Raw genomic sequence first — 18059 nt, 5'->3', positions numbered from 1 at the left:
GTATTTGTGCTGATAAATGTAACTCCAAAAAAGACGTTTCTCAATGAACTATTGTATCATCAAAGCTAGTTTTTGTCAGTGCATCAAAGAGTTAGATTTATCGGTAAAAAACGTTTTTAATGTATGCAAATTGATTCAAAATTTAGGGACCCAGTGGATTAGAACTTGTTTGAAGAATTTACCTAAAATCGTACAAAAAAAATCATTGAAACATCAATACAAAATCGACAGTACGCAATTTCCATATGTCGAGTTGTTGAAAGACATTAGGAAAAATTCACGAAGAGGTTTTTATGAGAATTCGTGAGAATTTTTTGAAAAGATTACATTTCGGAGTTTTATCACAAGATCAGACGAAAAATCCTTAAAAACCAGAATGACCTTGGTAGAAACTATGAATGTGTAGCAAAATTGTAGATGAGATCATAGCTCAATATCAACAGAGATATTGAAATATCAGAACCACCACTAATTGACTGAAATTGATTGTGATGACTGAAATAAGATTCACAACCGAAGGCTCGGAACGGCTCGGACTGAACTAAGGTCTGGATCGGGTTAACATGTCTCAAATCAGGTTGACCCGAACCACAATTAAAATTTCAATTTCGACCTTAACTTGACCAGAACCTGATAATCTCGATTTCGGGTTCAACCAATTTGAACTTTTACTTTCAGGTTTGACCCGAGCCTGACCTGAAACTGAAATTTTAGTTCAGGTTCGGTTCGAACAGGAAATACACGTAATTCCGAATTAGCATGAACTTAAACAGGTCCAAGCTGACCTGTTCTGGGCTTTCCTCATTCATTCCATACAATACCGATTTTCAACTTTCATTTTTATTGAGCTCTTTCAATCGACAAACTGGTTGTTTTTTTATGAAAAGATGAAAGATAATTCAAAGCTTACATTATAATTGAAAACTTAATTATTTTTTGCCTTTTTTGCCACCTCCTGAACCACCACCTTTCGACGTTTCAACACTGAGTAGTTCAATATCAAAAACCAAAGTAGAATTTTTCGGTATTAGAGGAGGTTTACCAGGACCGCCATATGCCATCTCAGGTGGACAGGTGACACGAGCTCGTTGACCAACACTCATCTAAACGAAAAGGTCATGTTATTGTCATTGAGCATATTTTTCCTCGACATTTATTTTCCACATTTACTTGGGTAATAGCTTCTTCCCAACCTTTAATGACCTGCCCGCCACCGACCTTAAATTTCAACGGTTCATTTCTGTCTCTTGATGAGTCAAACTTCTTGCCATCGCTGAGACATCCAGTGTAATGTACGGAGACGGTTTGTCCCTTTTCAGGAAATGTTGCTCCTTAATATTTTGATATTGTTAAAAATAGCCAACATTCATTTTTATAACGACGTCACAGACCGGCTCATTGTTTTTTTTTAGTAGAAGCATGAACTTACCATCTCCAGACTTCATGTTTTCAAACTTGATGCCCATTTTCGAAAAGAATCAATTGATTGTATCGAAGGTAGGAACTGTGGATCAATGGATTTTTTGATGAAAATTAAATAATATCAATGGCAAACGGATGGATATGATAAAGAAAATGCAACAACAACATTTATATTCGCCGGTTTTGACATTTCATTCAGCACCCGGTTTTGACTTTTTATACAACCGATTGATAATATTTGAAAATTTGAAATTATACGCGCATTATCCATATCCATCCATGGCTAATAATGTTTTTGATTCATAGCCAATGCACTAGATTTATCCAGGATGGTCTTTAATGTTCAAATAAGATAAGCAAATAGAAAAGTCTTGTTTGATAAGCTGGTAAAAAAATCGTGATGAAAAGAAAAAGAAACAAAAGACTTGGGATCTGCCGAAAATTAAGAGTAAATTCGATGAGATGTTTGACTCCAGTGGACCTTTTGTTCGTGCAAGACTACTTGCGTCATCAACTAAAGCATCTTCAAAGTGGTTGCAGGTAGTTCCATCGAGCCAATTGAAGTTTTTTCTCATGCATTCCCTTCAGCAGGATTTCCAACCGTGTTACGTTACAACCACCAGGTATTTCTAGAGTTGATGGTAAAAGACCTGACTCTGATTTCATGGAGTCATGGAAAATCTCTTATTTGGGATGTAACAGTAAGTGATACATTATCGGCTTCATACATTAACGAATCTAGCACGAAACAGAGGTCGATTGTGGATAATGCGGAAAGATTTAAACTTTAAACACAATCATTATAAACGTTTAAAAGAAAATTATTTGTTTACTCCTCTAGCTTTCGAGACCATAGGATGTATATGACCTGAAACAAAGAAATTCATTGAGAAACTAGGGAAAGTTATGAAGGCTGCTTCGGAAGAACCTCGTTCAATGGATTATTTATTTGAGGAAATTTCAATTGCGATCCAAAGAGTCAAAAATGCATGTATTCTGGGAACTTTAGGACCGGATAGAGTAGATGATAGTTATTTGTTGTTGTAACATTTGATTTTCGAATAGATCGTTTTTAGCCCCGTACGAAGTACTGGGGGCTTATAAGATTAATATGCCGTTTGTAACACGTCGAATTGGAAGCAGACAGTAAGGGCAAAGCATTTGGTTATGTTCATAGATGACGAATCCGCAATAAAAAAAATGTCCGTCCGTCCGTCCGTGACTCCTCTAGCTGGAGCAAATCACAACCTTTTTTCAAAATTCTTTTTTTCCCCGATTGGTATCGACAAAAGTAAGGTCAAGTTCGAAAATGGGCATGGTAGGGTCGGCCCTTCCAGAGCTAGGGCCCTATAGGTGTTTTTCAGTCTTTCGACGATATCTACCGAAATACGCACGCAATAGCTGCTTGTAATATATCAAATGAAAGGTATTGACGAGTAGAACAAAGTTGCTGAACATTGTTTTTGTGTAGGATGCAACGCGAGCTTGTTGGGAGGGCTCAAAGGTCGTTACTCGGCCCTAAGTGTTTTTTCCACATAAATCGAATAAATCTCATCCGATTTTGCCAGATTTAGTTTTTTATGGAAGGTAATTGAATACCGAAAAGAACGTGTCGAAAAAAGTTTCAAATTTGGGCCCTTGGACTAAGGCCGCTACTCGGTCCTAAGTGTTTTTTGCACATAAATCGAGTAAATCTCATCTGATTTTGCTAGATTTTGTTTTATTTGAGAGATAATTGAATGCCGAAAAGAATGATGGCAAAAAAAGTTTCAAATTTGGGCCCTTGGACTAAGGCCGCTACTCGGCCCTAAGTGTTTTTTGCACATAAATCGAGTAAATCTCATCTGATTTTGCTAGATTTTGTTTTATTTGAGAGATAATTGAATGCCGAAAAGAATGATGGCAAAAAAAGTTTCAAATTTGGGCCCTTGGACTAAGGCCGCTACTCGGCCCTAAGTGTTTTTTGCACATAAATCGAGTAAATCTCATCCGATTTTGCTAGTTTTTGTTTCATTTGAGAGATAATTGAATGCCCAATAGAAAGTTCGCAAAAAATTTTGGGTTTCTAAAATAATGTCGTAAATTGTTGGTTTTATTTGAGAGGTACTTCGTACGGGCTTTCGTAATTGCGCTATGCGCAATTTTAAAAATGAATACTTTCAGTAAATTTGACCATGCCCAACTTGACTTGCATTTTGGTAACAGACGCATTAGAGGTTTGTAGACGTATTAGGACGTATTAGGGTTCCGGGCGTATTACGGCTACGGACGTATTATGGTTACGGACGAAATAGGATTACGGGTCGTACGGGGCTAAGTCGCAGCAAACGCTCCGACTGTTCTGATGCCTTGTTTTAGCTGTCATTGTGAGCAGTCTTTTTTTCGCCTATTCAAATAAAGAATTTAAAAAGCGTTTCCTCCGTACTCCTCTTACGATGCTAGATATAGTTATTTGTGTATCTGTTTTGGACGATTGTTTTTAGGCAATTTCGCGCCCGAACGAAGTGAGGGCTACATGCGAAAGTGCCTAAAATCAGTCGATTGCTTAGTAGTTTGCATTGACGTCCAACGAAAAATCGACTTGTGGAGCAGATTGGCTCGAGTTGACTATTTGCGTTCCAATAATTTCCTTCAGACGCAATAATTCCGAGCCATTAACGTTGCGATGAGTGTCCGAACAAGACAATGCACGTGGCGATACAAGATGTTGCCTGCTTTATAATTCAAAAGAATTTTTAGAATTTTTACGGACGAATCATTCCATTTTCAATTTTCAATTTACTCACTTGTGTAATTTCCATTTAGATTTTTCGAAGTCTACGCACTGCTATCTTCCAATAAAAAGTCAGTTGCATCGCTTCCGTTTAAACCTATCGATTCGAACATTTTCAAATTTTCCATTGAAAATATTTCGTTTCACTTTTCACGGCCGTTTAAAAAGCCTCTATACAAAATGCATTGGCAAGCCCATTAAATTAGATTACGATACGGAATCGTTTGACGAAACATTGAAATTGCACGTGGCGACACAATAATAACACCACTAAACTCAGACAATGCACAATCTAAATTTTATCAGTCAGATCACAATCAAAAAGTATTCCGAGAAAACTGTTATGTGAAGCGTTGAAAGTATGTGTGGACTAGCACACCGCATAAGATGCAACTGTCTACATCTACATGTTCCGACATATCACACTTACTTCCTAAATTTTACAGTATTTTTACACTGTTTTCACATCTTGTACTGGAAAAGATGCAGGAACTGGAAGAATTTATTTCGAATACTTTTAAACAAACCATTGAAATTGCAAGTAAAATTGAACTTTCGCGATAGTTCGAATAATAAATTCGAAAACTAAAAAAGGCATCGAGAACCGTTCAAGAAAAATTCCCGCTCCATTTTCAAATTATTCGCTCATCGTAAGTGACATCTGCTGATTCCCGATTGAAACTCTGGTGTTTCGCCAGATGTCGAAAAAGTCAACGAGTGAAAAAGTCATTGCTTGGTTAAAAATGGTTGAATTTAAGTTGCAGAAGTTGAACACCACATCAAAAACTTCCAAAAAGAAACCATTAAATTTCTGAAAAACAATACTAGGTGTAGCTCATTTGCTCATTGTGTATTTCGTGCTTAAAATTTAAATGAATGGTGAGTGAATAATTCAATTTTATTTAGTTAAATGTACAAATGAAAATTTTATTGAATGGATCCGATCTTTTTTTTTCGCAACAGAGCATTTTGCAAAAGTTGATATCGCGCGCTTAAATTAATTTTTTTGATGTGAAATGTTGTTGGCTTTTTACGATGTCCGCTTTACAACACTTTTTATTTTCGGTGCAAAAGGAAATATCGCAGAAACGTTCAATTTTCTGATAGCTAAAATCCAGTATTTACAAACATTTTCTCGATTAAAATCTTGTGTAATACTCTCCACATGTGGTTTTTATGTGAAAAATGTCCGTACATTACAATACAATCGCATTGTTTGATGTAACGTAACATGAATTACTCTTTCAATCGCTTCGATTTGGGACAATTTTATAATTGAATAGAAAATAGAATATAACCGTCCGTCATTGATGACTTTTCGTCCCCATTTCTAGCTGTTCGATTTTAGCCACAGGCAATTTTAGCTCAAGGCTAAAAGTGACAGTTCGAAGCATAATCGAAACAAATGTTGCAGACCTTGTCTCCAAACAGAGGGTGGTAAAGGGTGGTTGCGCAATGCAGATGCAAAGCATATATAATATGGGTTCTGGTTTGACTGCTCGTCGTCATTACAATTAAGTTAACTGTGACTTTTTCCAAACAATACAAGCAATGTGACTTTGTCAAAACTAAGTGGTGTGACTTCGTCAACGAAATTTAATTCTGTGACCTTTTCCCGTTATTGTCTTTTGTAAGGTTTTTCAACAACTCTCGCACAAAGAAATTGTGGGGAAATAAGTCACAAATATTCAAAATCAATTTCAGTCACAAAACTTAACTGTTATGGTAAAAAGTCACTCTGACTTTACCTAACAACTCAATTTGGCGAACCGTCAAACCTATTTGCTTTCTATCTGCATTGCGCAACCACCCTTTACCACCCTCTGCTTGGAGACAAGGTCTGCAACATTTGTTTCGATTATTAACTTTCAACTGTATAAAATGTAACACTCTAAGCCATGCTAATTTCCTATTGATGATCCAAGCGAACCGCGGACATCGAAACACTTTGCATTCGAAATGCAAAAAAAAATTGTTCCAACACAATATGCATTGTGTGGTATAACAGAACCACATAAATACAGAGCAAACTTCTACATTTTCCCATCTAAAGCTATAACCACTGAAAGTAACACGCTACGGCACGGCATTTATAAATATTTTTAAATCGTAAAAAAAACGTACACATACCGTCAGTTGAATATTTTCCTATTTTATAATCAAAAATAAAAATCGAAATTTACATCGGAATGGACTGATGTTGTTCGGTGAAAATCCAATGCGACAACCAGACCTATTCTTTTCATTAAATTGGTTCACTAAACGGATGACAAGGTGTCCCCTTGTTAGTATATAATAAAAACTCTTCATATTCATACAAATAAACATAAACATTTTCATCCGGAATTTATTGTTATAGCGCCCGTCAGCTGTTGCTATTATTACGCTACGGTGATGGTAATTGCCAGTTTCTGCAGTTTCTGTTCGAATATTTCTCTAAATTTATTCACACATTGGCATCAAATTAAAAGGCTGTTGGTGTATAGTTTCCATAGTATAGCTGTGTGTATTTGTCAACTCTGTGTATAAGAGGTCTGTTGCATTCAGATTCAATTGGCAGTCTGTGTGTTTAATATAGTGGTTGTAATTAACAAAGATTTTAAAAGAAACAGGTAAGACGAATTCATACGAAAGCATATCCGTTGCGACTTTAATGGAAAATAAATATGATTTCCGTTATCTATTTACCACCAATGTGAACATTTACTATGACAGTAGTGGTGTGAATATTGTCACTCTTAATGAGCCTAATCAACTAAAAGGGCCACTTACGAGTATAATGGGAAATGGTTAACATTTCTGATTAATAGATAGCTGGATAATGGATATTTCTATCTGCTACAGAGGTGTTTACATTAAATTGTTTGACCTTACTGAAGTGTCGTAGGTGTCCTAAATGTATGCCGATCAATTAAAAATGTTTCATACACGATAGAGTTGGTCAATTTGTTGATTTGCAGTCACATTAGAGAATATGTTATTCTACTTATAGTAATCTGCTTTGAAACATAGGTTCTGGCCTTTATCCAAATCAGCCTTGAGCCCATGAGTAAAACTTTACTCAACAGCTCGGAAATATATTTTTGTGTTACGTCACTGAAAACCATGAAAACATATGATCGATAGATCATATTTGATAAACTCAGAGCGCAGAGTCTCAGAAATATCCAGTGTCAGATTGCTCTCTCTCTCTCTCTCTCTCTCTTCCAACAAATATTTTTGGTTCTATCAGGTCCCAGCCATTTTCAAAGCAAACGGAAGTAAATGAAATTAAGAAATTGGTTCTCGTCGCCATTCGGTCAGCGGTGGGTTTTGATTTTTTTATTTTTACATATTGACACACGTACAGTGGTAGTGGTACATTATACCTCCAGAAAACCCGTGCTTCTACTTACATATACTAAATAACATAATCCTCATCTATCCTTTTCAACTTCTACGATGAAACATTGTTCAAATAGTGCGCAAAACACACTCCCATTACATAACTTATCATGAAAACAGGTATAAATAAGCCCATTGGATTTTCGCATTAGATAAAAACATTTTTTACCGTTTTAGTCTTTAAAAGTTCTCAGTGTATGTGTCGCACGACTCCCCTGTCATTTGATAAAATGCTCATCAATTCATACATACAAATGAATGGAAATGTTAATGAAACGACGTAGCTTTGGTGATTGCTAAACAACGAATGAATGGTCTTCTATTTCTACAAATTTCTTTGCTAATTTTTCTATCATTACTAAATTTTCACAGTAACAGGAAATGGAGCATTTCCACTCCAACTGCTTCACGTCGTGGGATCCAATTTTGCCATTTTCATTTCAAATTGTTCACATGACTCGTTCTCGTTCGACTAAGTTTCATATTTTTATAGAATAATTACAGGCGGTGAGTTTGAAATAAGTAGTTCATACAAACAGAAGTGCTTGCACTGGTTTATACGAGTAATAGTTACACGCGCTCGCTAAATGGATTTAGTTTAGACGTAAAACACTATTGTTGGTATAAATGGATCAGCTAAAAAACAGCTGAAACGTGTCACTCATTTCTAAGTTGGTGACTGTACATTTTCAAATGTTAATCTTATTTTGTTTCTTGTTGTGTCCTTAACTTCAGAATCAATACAGTCGGTGTGATTCAGTGTGAAATGTTAGTGTTAAATGTCTTTCATTATTCGGTATACTATTTATATAACACCAACTACACGATATGGTAAAATCACAACGAGTCTCTTGACAACAATTTATCATTTTGAGCATTACTTTCTTTGAGTGGGGAAAGGTATTATGTCATTGCTGCAAACAGATATATTTTCCGTTAAAACTTTGATATCGACACCAGAGTTCTTTTATGTTTATGAACAAAAATGTTAAAAGCTCAAATTTGTGAGACAAGTTCAATCATTATTTACGAAAGCGTTATGAATTGGCGAGATTTATCAATAACAGTTAGCTAAACATCAGTTTCCGTTACACACATTTCTTGAAGAAAATAGGTGGTTCGAGTACAGTCGTATGTGTTTGTTCCATTGCTATCTCAAATACCGAATTTCATCCATAGAGATAGAGACATAACATCATCAATATCAATATGAAAGCCGATCTGTATGAATGAAATCGCAGTTACAATTCGACTAACTTCAATCGTTTCCCAATCAATTGGCTAAGACAAATTATCATATCCCTCGAACGGAAGCTAGAAGTCTGTCTTGTCTTGAGATATAGACAATGAAATCGCATGTTGACACGGTGTTTTGGGTGTCTCGGACCTTCGAAGATGGTCGTACTACTTTGTGAACTTAAATGCATTATGATTGTATTGTAGTGTACCATAACCTGATCATGATTTCTATAGATCATTGTCGAGTAGCGGTGTCTTACCAAGGAAGTGTCAATTTTACCCAGCTAACCTTAAAATCTGTTAAATTTCCGTACTTCCTTGCCCTCGTAAAAAATACCATTAAGCTTTTCTTGCTCCGAGTCTCTGATTTTTCTCATTTCGTATGCTATTTCAAATGTAAAATGAGAAAAACCAGAGAAAACAAATTGAAAGAGCTCAGATAGCAAATTTGAATTTTTTACGTAAAATTTTTGGAGGTTTGAGGTTAGCTGGGTTAAAATGACAACTTATTTGGCATGTAAAACATTGGCAAATTGACTGAACCATAGCACTGAACAAAGCACTAGAACAGAATTTTCAAGAGCGGCCTTCTCGACGCAGTAGTCCAAATTTCTCATATAAAAATAAATAAATTAATTGGAACTCAGTAGCATTTTTCAAAAATGAAGGGCCAAATGACCGTTAAAAAAATCTGTTCTCGTGCTTTGTTCAGTGCTATGACTGAACTAACATGTTTCGAGCGTCAAGAGAATGTTTGAAGAAATGTCTACAACCAATTCAGTTAGAGAATGACCTGATATTTCCTCAAAAACAGAAAATTTCCGAAAATTCACTCATAGCGTTGTATCTAATAATAAGGAGTAAAATGCCAACACAAGTAGTCATTGACAAATTGCACCGACACTAAATGAACCTTTATTTTCAGTAACCTGTGGTAAAATGTTTTCGCCGCTAAAGTTTGCTTCCTTTTTTTTAATTTCCAGACTATCATCGAGATTATACAAAGGCCTAAAGCAGAAAGACAAGTGACCGACAAATTCCAGAAAAAAATATTTTCACGACAGTGGTTTTCAAACAACGCTTATCGCATGAAAAACTGAAAAAAAAGTCTACAAAAGGACAAATATAATTGTATTCTATTGACAGACGCTTTCAATTGGACAATAGTAATTTGTGCATTTTGTTTTTATTTTTTATTTGGTTGCCGGGCATCCATCAGTCGACTTGTTTCGTCCCAAGTGATTCTTAAATATTAATTAAGCGTGACAATACACTTTGTGTAAAGTAAAGATTTCCTTAAACTCGTGTGTAAATATAACATTTAACTAAAGAAACAAAACAAAAATTTAATTGACCAAAAAGAAAAGTAAAAAAAAACGACAAAAAAGAAAACACAAAAATTTCTCAATAACTGTGATGGCATCTGCTGACAATAATAACATCGCAGTGAATATTAAAGATTTGAAAATGTTCGAATCGTTAGATTTGAACGGGAGTGACCCAACCGATTGTTCGCTGGAAGATAACAGCGGATCTTTTTCCGAAGATCAGGATCAAGATTGCAAAGTTTGCAAGTGAGTTCCATTTTTGAAATTTGGATTCCTTTGATGGACTAAAATTCTAATAATTTCGATTTCATTATCCACATAGGCAACACCTGGAATCGCCACGTGTACTATCTTGCTTGCACGTTTTTTGCGAGAACTGTCTGACCAACATTTTGAATAATGACACGAATGACTCGAAAATTAACTCGATTGTCTGTCCAGATTGCAAACAGACCACTACGGTAAGTCAATGCTTGGTTTATTTTCATTTCAACTTATTATAAATTACTGTTGTTGCATTCGACTTTATTCAGAAAATTGTTTTAACATTGACAACGTAACGTTGTACCAGTGGGCACAAGCATTTATATGCAGCAGTTTTAGTATTTTAAAATGCAACAAAGCGTCGTATCATCAATGTTAGTGAGTTTGGTGTATAGTAATAGTTTGAGTATAATCGGTTAACAATGCAAATATTAGAGTTGAAATTGATTGGGAGGAATTAGTAAAAGTGTAAAAGTGAAACTGGAGAACTCATGACTGTCAATCAGGCCCGAAGTGGCCAACCTACCGGAAGGGCCACTGTCTATTTTGGGTTGCTGTCAATGAATAATAAGTCTAGATAAGCAATAAATCTCAACCAAGATTGGAGAAGTTGTTGGAATAGCTGCTATAGAAACGGTAGCCGTGTCTAAGGCTCGGAACAGGTCAGACTAGGAACCTGAACCTAGTTGGACTTGAAACCTGATTATAATGATCATTACCTGGAAATTTGATTGAAAATTCAGGTTTTACCTCAAAACCTGAGCGAACAGGTTTGATTGAAGCCTGAATTTGTCAGGTCAGGTTTCTTGTCTCAAATTACCTGATCTAACCTGGAATTTCGAGTGATTTTGAACCGTGTTCAGATGGACAGACCCACCGTTTCAAAAAAAAAAGTTGCTATCGCTACTTATTGAATATAATTTGGCAGACCTACTCGTTAATAAAACGATTTTACGCGATGAATAACCAAAGAAAGTGATCACACGGGCAGAGCGTTAGATAAAATTATTGATTCACTGTTTCAGCTGAATTAACAGTTCTGTGTTGCTTCTGCAATTTCCAACTGGACAATATTACCGAATTTAGCTAGCAATCAGTAGACTTCACTCACTCAACTCAATTAGTGTTCAAATTCGTAAACGCAATTTTTATCATCTTTTTTCAGGTTGGACCGGCTGGGGTTGCGTCGTTGCATAACGACTACGTATTAACCAACATCCTTGATCTGAACGCTGTTGAACCATGTTCAATTGCCTGTACATCGTGCAAAAGTAAAGACAATGCAATGTCTCGTTGCAATGATTGCGCAAATTTTTTATGTGCCAGCTGTGATAATGCTCACAAGTATATGCGCTGTTTCGAAAACCATAAAGTAGTTTTACTGGATGAACTACGTGAATCTACGGAAAAGGTTGCTATCCATAAACCACTTTTTTGTCAGATTCACAGCAGTGAGAACCTGAAGTATTACTGCTTCAATTGTCAAGTTCCAGTATGTAACGATTGCCTGATTGCCAACCATAAGGGTGCCGAGCATCATTACGAATTGATTGCGGACGCTGAGAAACGTATGCGCGGCGAAATCGAAAAACTATTGATGAGTGCCAAAGCCAAAGTGGATTATTGTGATGGAGCTGTTGGGAATTTAAGCAATTCGTTGACCGAACTGCAGAGCCAACATGACAGCGCTCGTGAGCAAATTGAAGATAATTATCAAAGTTTCAAACAGATCTTAGACAGATGCCGTGAGAACGCGTTGAAGGAATTGGAAAAATTGCATTCGGAACGAGAACTGAAAATAATGGACTTGCTTCATGATGTCGAAAAATCGGTTGAGAAAATCGAGCACGCGTGTAAATTTACCAAAAAAGTATTGAACCAAGCTAATGGCACGGAATTGTTGAGTCTGAAGAAAATCATTGGAACGCAAATAATCAACTTGATCAAACACGCTCCGCAAGTGGATGTCAATTTTTCATTGGACTTTGATTCCAACTACGACAAGTTCAATGTAATGGCTCAGGACACATTCGGTAAATTCCGTACTGAATTAACGGTTGTTCCCAAAGAGAATACGCCGCCTCCAACATTGCCTGGCATGCCGCCGGTATTGGGTAAACCGAACGGTAATTGCAGCAACAGTTCACCGGGAACGTTAACCGGATCAGTTACGACCAGCAGTCCGATATCCCTAACTACCTCAATGCAATCATCATTCGACGGAGACATGTCCCAATTGAGTAACAATTACATGATGCCACCACATGTCATATCACCGAACTCGCCACCGATCGCACCGAATTCGGGGCCGTCGGCTGTTTCGGCTCAAAATAACATATCGTGTTTGAGTATTGCTGAATATAATTTACACCGACTCGCCAACATTGGCAACATTGCCGATGCCGGAACTGATATAACCGATGGATTATCGCCGACGAATGCCAGTCCATCTCCACATCTGACACTTGCCGACTTGATTTCGGGTGATCAACGCGCTTTCCACAGTTTCCAAGCAATGGCAAAGATGGGTCTAAATAACAATGGTAAGAGACGCACACACACAAACATACATTTTATCACTGTCCTAATAACACATTGACGTTATCGTAAACAAAGACATTGTTCCAGGAAATTCATTGATGCAACGTGGATCATCTCCTGGAATGGACAGCGTTTCTATGTTGAATGATTTCATGCCACCTCCAGCAGCAATATCACCAATCGGCACAATGTCTTCAACGCTTACCGATGATATGGGACTGACAATGAATGGTCAAGTAAATGGAGCCGGCCGTTCGAAAGCTACACCCATGCAAATAAGATGTAAATTTGGTTCGTTGGGTGCATCAAAGGCACAATTCAATTCTCCACATGGATTTTGTTTGGGCGTCGAAGAAGAAATTATTGTGGCAGATACAAACAATCATCGCATCGAAGTAATATTATTATCTGAGTCCAGTCTGGATTCGTGTCACTAATTTTACCGGTTATTTCCACTTCTAGGTTTTCGAGAAGAATGGTACGTTCAAATTTCAATTTGGTGTACCTGGAAAGGAGGAAGGACAACTGTGGTATCCACGTAAAGTGGCCGTTATGCGAACAAACAGCAAATTTGTTGTTTGTGATCGTGGTAACGAACGCTCTCGTATGCAAATATTCACCAAGAACGGTCATTTCATCAAAAAGATTGCTATTCGGTGAGTTGGTGTGCCGGAGATCAAAACGCTGAACGATTGAGAAAAACATCATTTTTATGATTTCTAGATACATTGACATAGTGGCTGGTTTGGCGGTTACAAATCAAGGACACATTGTCGCAGTTGATAGCGTTTCACCAACCGTTTTTATCATATCCGAGGATGGTGAACTAGTTCGTTGGTTTGATTGCAGCGACTACATGCGTGAACCATCAGATATCGCCATAAGTGGTAAGTTATTTGATTGTGACTTAGATTTTTTGAAATTGTCATCATTTAACGGATGGCGGTAGCTAATGAATGGGATATGGGAATGACTAGTTTCTTGAGCCATTTTTGGCACAGCCTATTTAAGTGAATTGACGTTGTAGGGCCGCGGAAATTCATTAAAAATGTCAAAACCAGTCGAAACGCTGTGTTGTGTGTGGTTAATTCGCGATACTCTCATATCAGAGTGCGTTGAGTTTCATTTTAATTAATTTATTTATCCCGTGATTGACCTAAAATTCAAATTTTGAAGTGCACCTAATGGCGTGAATATAGCGAAAGTCAACATCCATTCATAATAAAGTTGGGTCATTCCGACAAGTTGTTTTTAGTCGGCGTAACGCATTATTCTAAGCAAAAAATTGTTCTACGGTATGCATGTAAAATGCGACCATTTTTTTATAAGTTGATCTAAACATCAAAACGTACAGCCACCCATGAAAAAACTTTGAAATGGCGAAGCTACATTTACGATCTTTTTAAATTGTTTTAAGATACTCTGTTGATCTAAAACATTACCAAACATATAGTTCTAGCTACAGAGCAGGTCAAACAAATCTTTTCTTATAGCTGCTACAAATGGCCGCAGTCACGTTTTCGTCGGCTGACAAAATGGGGTGCAGGGCGGTGCAGAGAAACGATTAATTGGTACGCCTGTGGCGAGATAGAAGGAACATGTGAATGAGAGGTGGCTCCTATGGGAGAGAATGTGAGAGAATTGCATACCAATTCTCTCACATTCTCTCCCATAGGAACCAACTGTCATTCACATGTTCCTTCTAACTCACCACAGGCGTATCAACTTATCATTTCTCTGGTGCGGTGTAATTATTATGACACACTTTACAGACATACCGTAGAACGACTTTTTCGCTTAGAATAACGTTCTGCATCGAAAAGGTCGAAATGTCCCAACTTTAATAGAAAAATTCGGAAAAATTTGCCTTCAATATAGTCTCCTCAACAGTAGTCAACTTAGATGGACGACTAGAGCATGAGCTCTAAGATTTCATTGAGCAAAAAGCAATGAATCAGCATTTGTCTATGTTTCCAAGGAAGCACGAAGAATAAGACTTCAGTCTACGATAGAACATATCAGAAGTTAAATCGATTTGAAAATCTACGAGTGCGAGCATTCACAAAAAATGTTGTGGTTCCCTAAAACATTTAACTTGTGTGTTATACAATTCTGAACGGCCCAGTCTTTGTACATTTTCATCTCTTTCTCCACTTATTTCGTTTTATGGACTCATCCGAAATATACACAACTTTGACATGTCGTGACAGCCTTTATGAAGTGAAATGAATTTTAAGTTGATCCATATTTTATGTTTTGTATCGATTTCAGGTTCTGATTTCTACGTTTGCGACTTCAAAGGTCATTGCGTGGCTGTATTTACCGAAAACGGTACGTTTCAACATCGCATTGGTCATGAAAAAATCACATGTTTTCCAAATGGCATTGACATATCCGATGCTGGTGATATATTAATCGGCGATTCACATGGCAATCGTTTTCACGTTGCATGCTTTTCGCGCGACGGTGTCCTGCAATCGGAATTCGAATGTCCCTATGTAAAGGTAAATACAATTGATTTTGATTACAAGTTTTTCGTGCTTCTTTTTTGGGTTATATATTTTAACAACCGTACAACATGTACATAGGTCATGCACGTATTCATTTTAGTTTATTGCATAATTGCAATACGATTTGGCGATGGGGAAACTTCTATCTAAAACGTGTTGTTCGATACATTTCCTTTAATTTAACGGAAAATCTATCAAACTGCTGCTCCAAGGCACCCGGAGTCTTACATACGGTCACGGTTTGAAATATTTGACAAATGATTACCCGACACGAAACGCATTTGTTCGACGACTTTTATTTTTGGGACTTAGAAGGGCGCTGACGAGGGTACTCTGAGTCTTTAACTCAGTCGTCACCTATCGTAGAAAATCCAAATAAAGTATTAAAGGTATTGCTGCCAGATAAAGAATGAAATTGAAAGATTCAATTTTTGTTGAACGGGCCGTCGTGCCAGTCAAGTTGAAAATCCGAAAATTAAACTTGTCAGGCTGGGCTAGAATTCCAATAAAAATTGTTTTTTTTTTCAATTTCATTCTTAATTTGGTAACCTTTTTAACACCAATTTGGATTTTCTACTAGGCATGTCGACTGAGATATACACTAGGGGTATCCTCGTTGGGGCACTTTTAGTGTTCAAAAATAAAAGTCGTGGAACATAGGTTTTTGAAGCCGTGTATTTTATCTACTTTTTCGACGACCCGATCTACTTTACCGACAATTTAATCTATTTCAACTACTTGATCTAAACTTACCGACGATTTGATCAATATCTAATTCCAATTTGTTCAGACAGTAGGTTCTATACGAATGAATGGATATAAAACATGCCTCACACCTCTCGTTGTTTTCCCTGTCGCTATTTAATCCAATTAAGCAGTGCCTATATTCGTGAACATATTTTTACGAATTTTCTCAAATTTTCGCGATTTTCGCAAATATAGATTAAGAGAAATAAGGTCCTGACCCGTCGTCGTTTTGATTGATGATGTTTCGTTTGATTTATTTATGTGCAATTTACATTCAAATAGGTATCACGCTGTTGTGGTCTGAAAATAACCTCTGAAGGTTATATTGTTACGCTCGCCAAGAACAATCATCATGTGTTAGTTTTGAACACACTCTACATTCAGTGATTGACAGCCAGAGCAAGAATCTTGAAACCAAGTCGTTAAATAATGATCTCTGTTTTTTTTTTTAACTTTTAGGGTTACAAAGATGGGTTATTGGCCCGTCGCTCTTTACACATACACTTAGTTAGGTATTAGTGGTATAGATATTGTACAATTATTTTACTTATTTTTTTTCTCTTCTAATTTTTATTCGAGATAGAGAGCTTCTTTATTTGATTGGCTCTTGTAAAACCGGTTTGTATTTCATATTTAAGCAACCGAATTCACTAAGACATTTGAGTAATGATTAATATTTAAAAAAAAGAAGAAGAAAAACCTTACTATGAATTTTACATCGTAACCGATTCCTTAATTTCAACAACAATTGTTTTGTGAAACAAAGCTTTTTTTTGCCTTATATTGTTTAAACATTTTTATCGTGAAACACTTAATTTTGTTAATTTTGATTTTGTTTCTAACTTTTTTTTTGTTTTTTATTTTTACCTTTACGTAACTCCAACAACAATTTCTAAACTCTTTTGTTTTGATTTAAGTTGTCTAGAATTTTCTTCGTTTACTCCATTAATAACCATTTTGTTTACTAGTTATACTGTGTAATATTTGAGTGAGTTTTGTATATACACAGACAAGAAGAAATAAAACAAAAACGAAAAATTGAATTTTTCCTCTTCATACTAACCCAGATAAAATACTGAAATTGTTGAAATATGAAAGTCATACAACCGAACGGAGTGGATTTTGTTTCTTTAACAACTTTTATTAAAAAACATTTTTCGGTTAATTTTTTTCCAATTTTTGTTTTTGTTTTTGTCGATTAGCCAAATTTAGTTTTACGAATCAATGAGGTTTGTGGTAATTTAAAGAAGATGAAAAATTACTTTACATGAAAAAAAACGCTTATTTACTAGATTTAGTTTTTGCATTAGAAATTAGAAATGAAATGAAAGTAATGGACTCGATATAATGAATAATTTCTTTGTTCGTTCCATTCATTTCTTTTGTTTCTCCTTGAATAACAAAAAAAGGGTGATTTATCGTTTTTTTTTGTGCGAGATATTATCGGTTTCGCTAATATCTAAAACGCGCGATTATTGATACATCAAAAAACAAAATAACATCGACAAAATTACCTCTTAATTTTCATGGTCCGCGCTTATTAATTAGAAAGAGAAAAAATTATTCCTAAAAAAATGTAAAGAAAAAAGTCTAAAGAATTTTGTTTGATAACAATGCCAAATAATTCAGCCATAATTAATTTTTCATTACATCAAAAGAAGAAAAGAAAAGCAACAACAAAAAATTTAATTAATTTAATTAATTCGGTTTGGATTAACTTTTTTTTGTTTAAATTAATTAATTCATTTATCCAGTGAACCAGTGAGAGTTAAACATTTTCTTTTTTAAGAACATTGAGTACTACACGCTGAAATGTACAGTCTACTTATAGGCGTTGAACCAGCAACATAT

The 18059-nt window shown here is 36.0% G+C and overlaps 2 protein-coding genes across 3 annotated transcripts; one reads left to right on the top strand and one right to left on the bottom strand.

Annotated features, from left to right (window-relative positions):
• Positions 1-822: 822 nt before the first annotated feature.
• Positions 823-1613, bottom strand: LOC119070595 (peptidyl-prolyl cis-trans isomerase FKBP1A-like). Its single transcript, XM_037175015.1, has 3 exons — positions 1430-1613; positions 1171-1331; positions 823-1103 (listed from the first exon to the last, which is right to left on the bottom strand). Exons 1-3 carry the CDS (start codon positions 1464-1466, stop codon positions 930-932), a joined length of 372 nt encoding a protein of 123 aa, XP_037030910.1. The 5' UTR covers positions 1467-1613; the 3' UTR covers positions 823-929.
• A 3294-nt stretch (positions 1614-4907) lies between these two features.
• On the top strand, positions 4908-17759 carry LOC119070592 (B-box type zinc finger protein ncl-1). Of its 2 annotated transcripts, none has more exons than XM_037175011.1 (9): positions 4908-5074; positions 9802-10392; positions 10469-10607; positions 11576-12953; positions 13039-13346; positions 13414-13607; positions 13675-13838; positions 15223-15455; positions 16491-17759. In XM_037175011.1, exons 2-9 carry the CDS (start codon positions 10235-10237, stop codon positions 16593-16595), a joined length of 2679 nt encoding a protein of 892 aa, XP_037030906.1. In that variant the 5' UTR covers positions 4908-5074; positions 9802-10234; the 3' UTR covers positions 16596-17759. The 2 variants fall into 2 exon arrangements, with proteins under 2 accessions (XP_037030906.1, XP_037030905.1); XM_037175010.1 differs by having other exon boundaries at positions 4909-5074; positions 13027-13346; positions 16491-16893.
• The last annotated feature ends 300 nt before the right edge of the window (positions 17760-18059 follow it).

This window comes from Bradysia coprophila, assembly GCF_014529535.1.
Source record: "Bradysia coprophila strain Holo2 chromosome X unlocalized genomic scaffold, BU_Bcop_v1 contig_98, whole genome shotgun sequence".
Taxonomy (NCBI): Eukaryota; Metazoa; Arthropoda; class Insecta; order Diptera; family Sciaridae; genus Bradysia; species Bradysia coprophila.
The sequence above is the reverse complement of the archived record's forward strand: the minus strand, read 5'-3'. Positions and strand labels throughout refer to the sequence as shown.

Bases quoted from the DNA above. Each gene is read 5' to 3' on its own strand.
- LOC119070595 (XM_037175015.1), bottom strand. From the start codon at position 1,466: ATGGGCATCAAGTTTGAAAACATGAAGTCTGGAGATG. The intron at 1,332-1,429 runs GTAAGTTCATGC...CAAAATATTAAG, and splicing joins AAACATGAAGTCTGGAGATG to GAGCAACATTTCCTGAAAAG. The intron at 1,104-1,170 runs GTAAATGTGGAA...CTTTTCGTTTAG, and splicing joins GGGAAGAAGCTATTACCCAA to ATGAGTGTTGGTCAACGAGC.
- LOC119070592 (XM_037175010.1), top strand. From the start codon at position 10,235: ATGGCATCTGCTGACAATAATAACATCGCAGTGAATATTAAAGATTTG. The intron at 13,347-13,413 runs GTAATATTATTA...TTCCACTTCTAG, and splicing joins CAAACAATCATCGCATCGAA to GTTTTCGAGAAGAATGGTAC. The intron at 15,456-16,490 runs GTAAATACAATT...ACATTCAAATAG, and splicing joins TCGAATGTCCCTATGTAAAG to GTATCACGCTGTTGTGGTCT.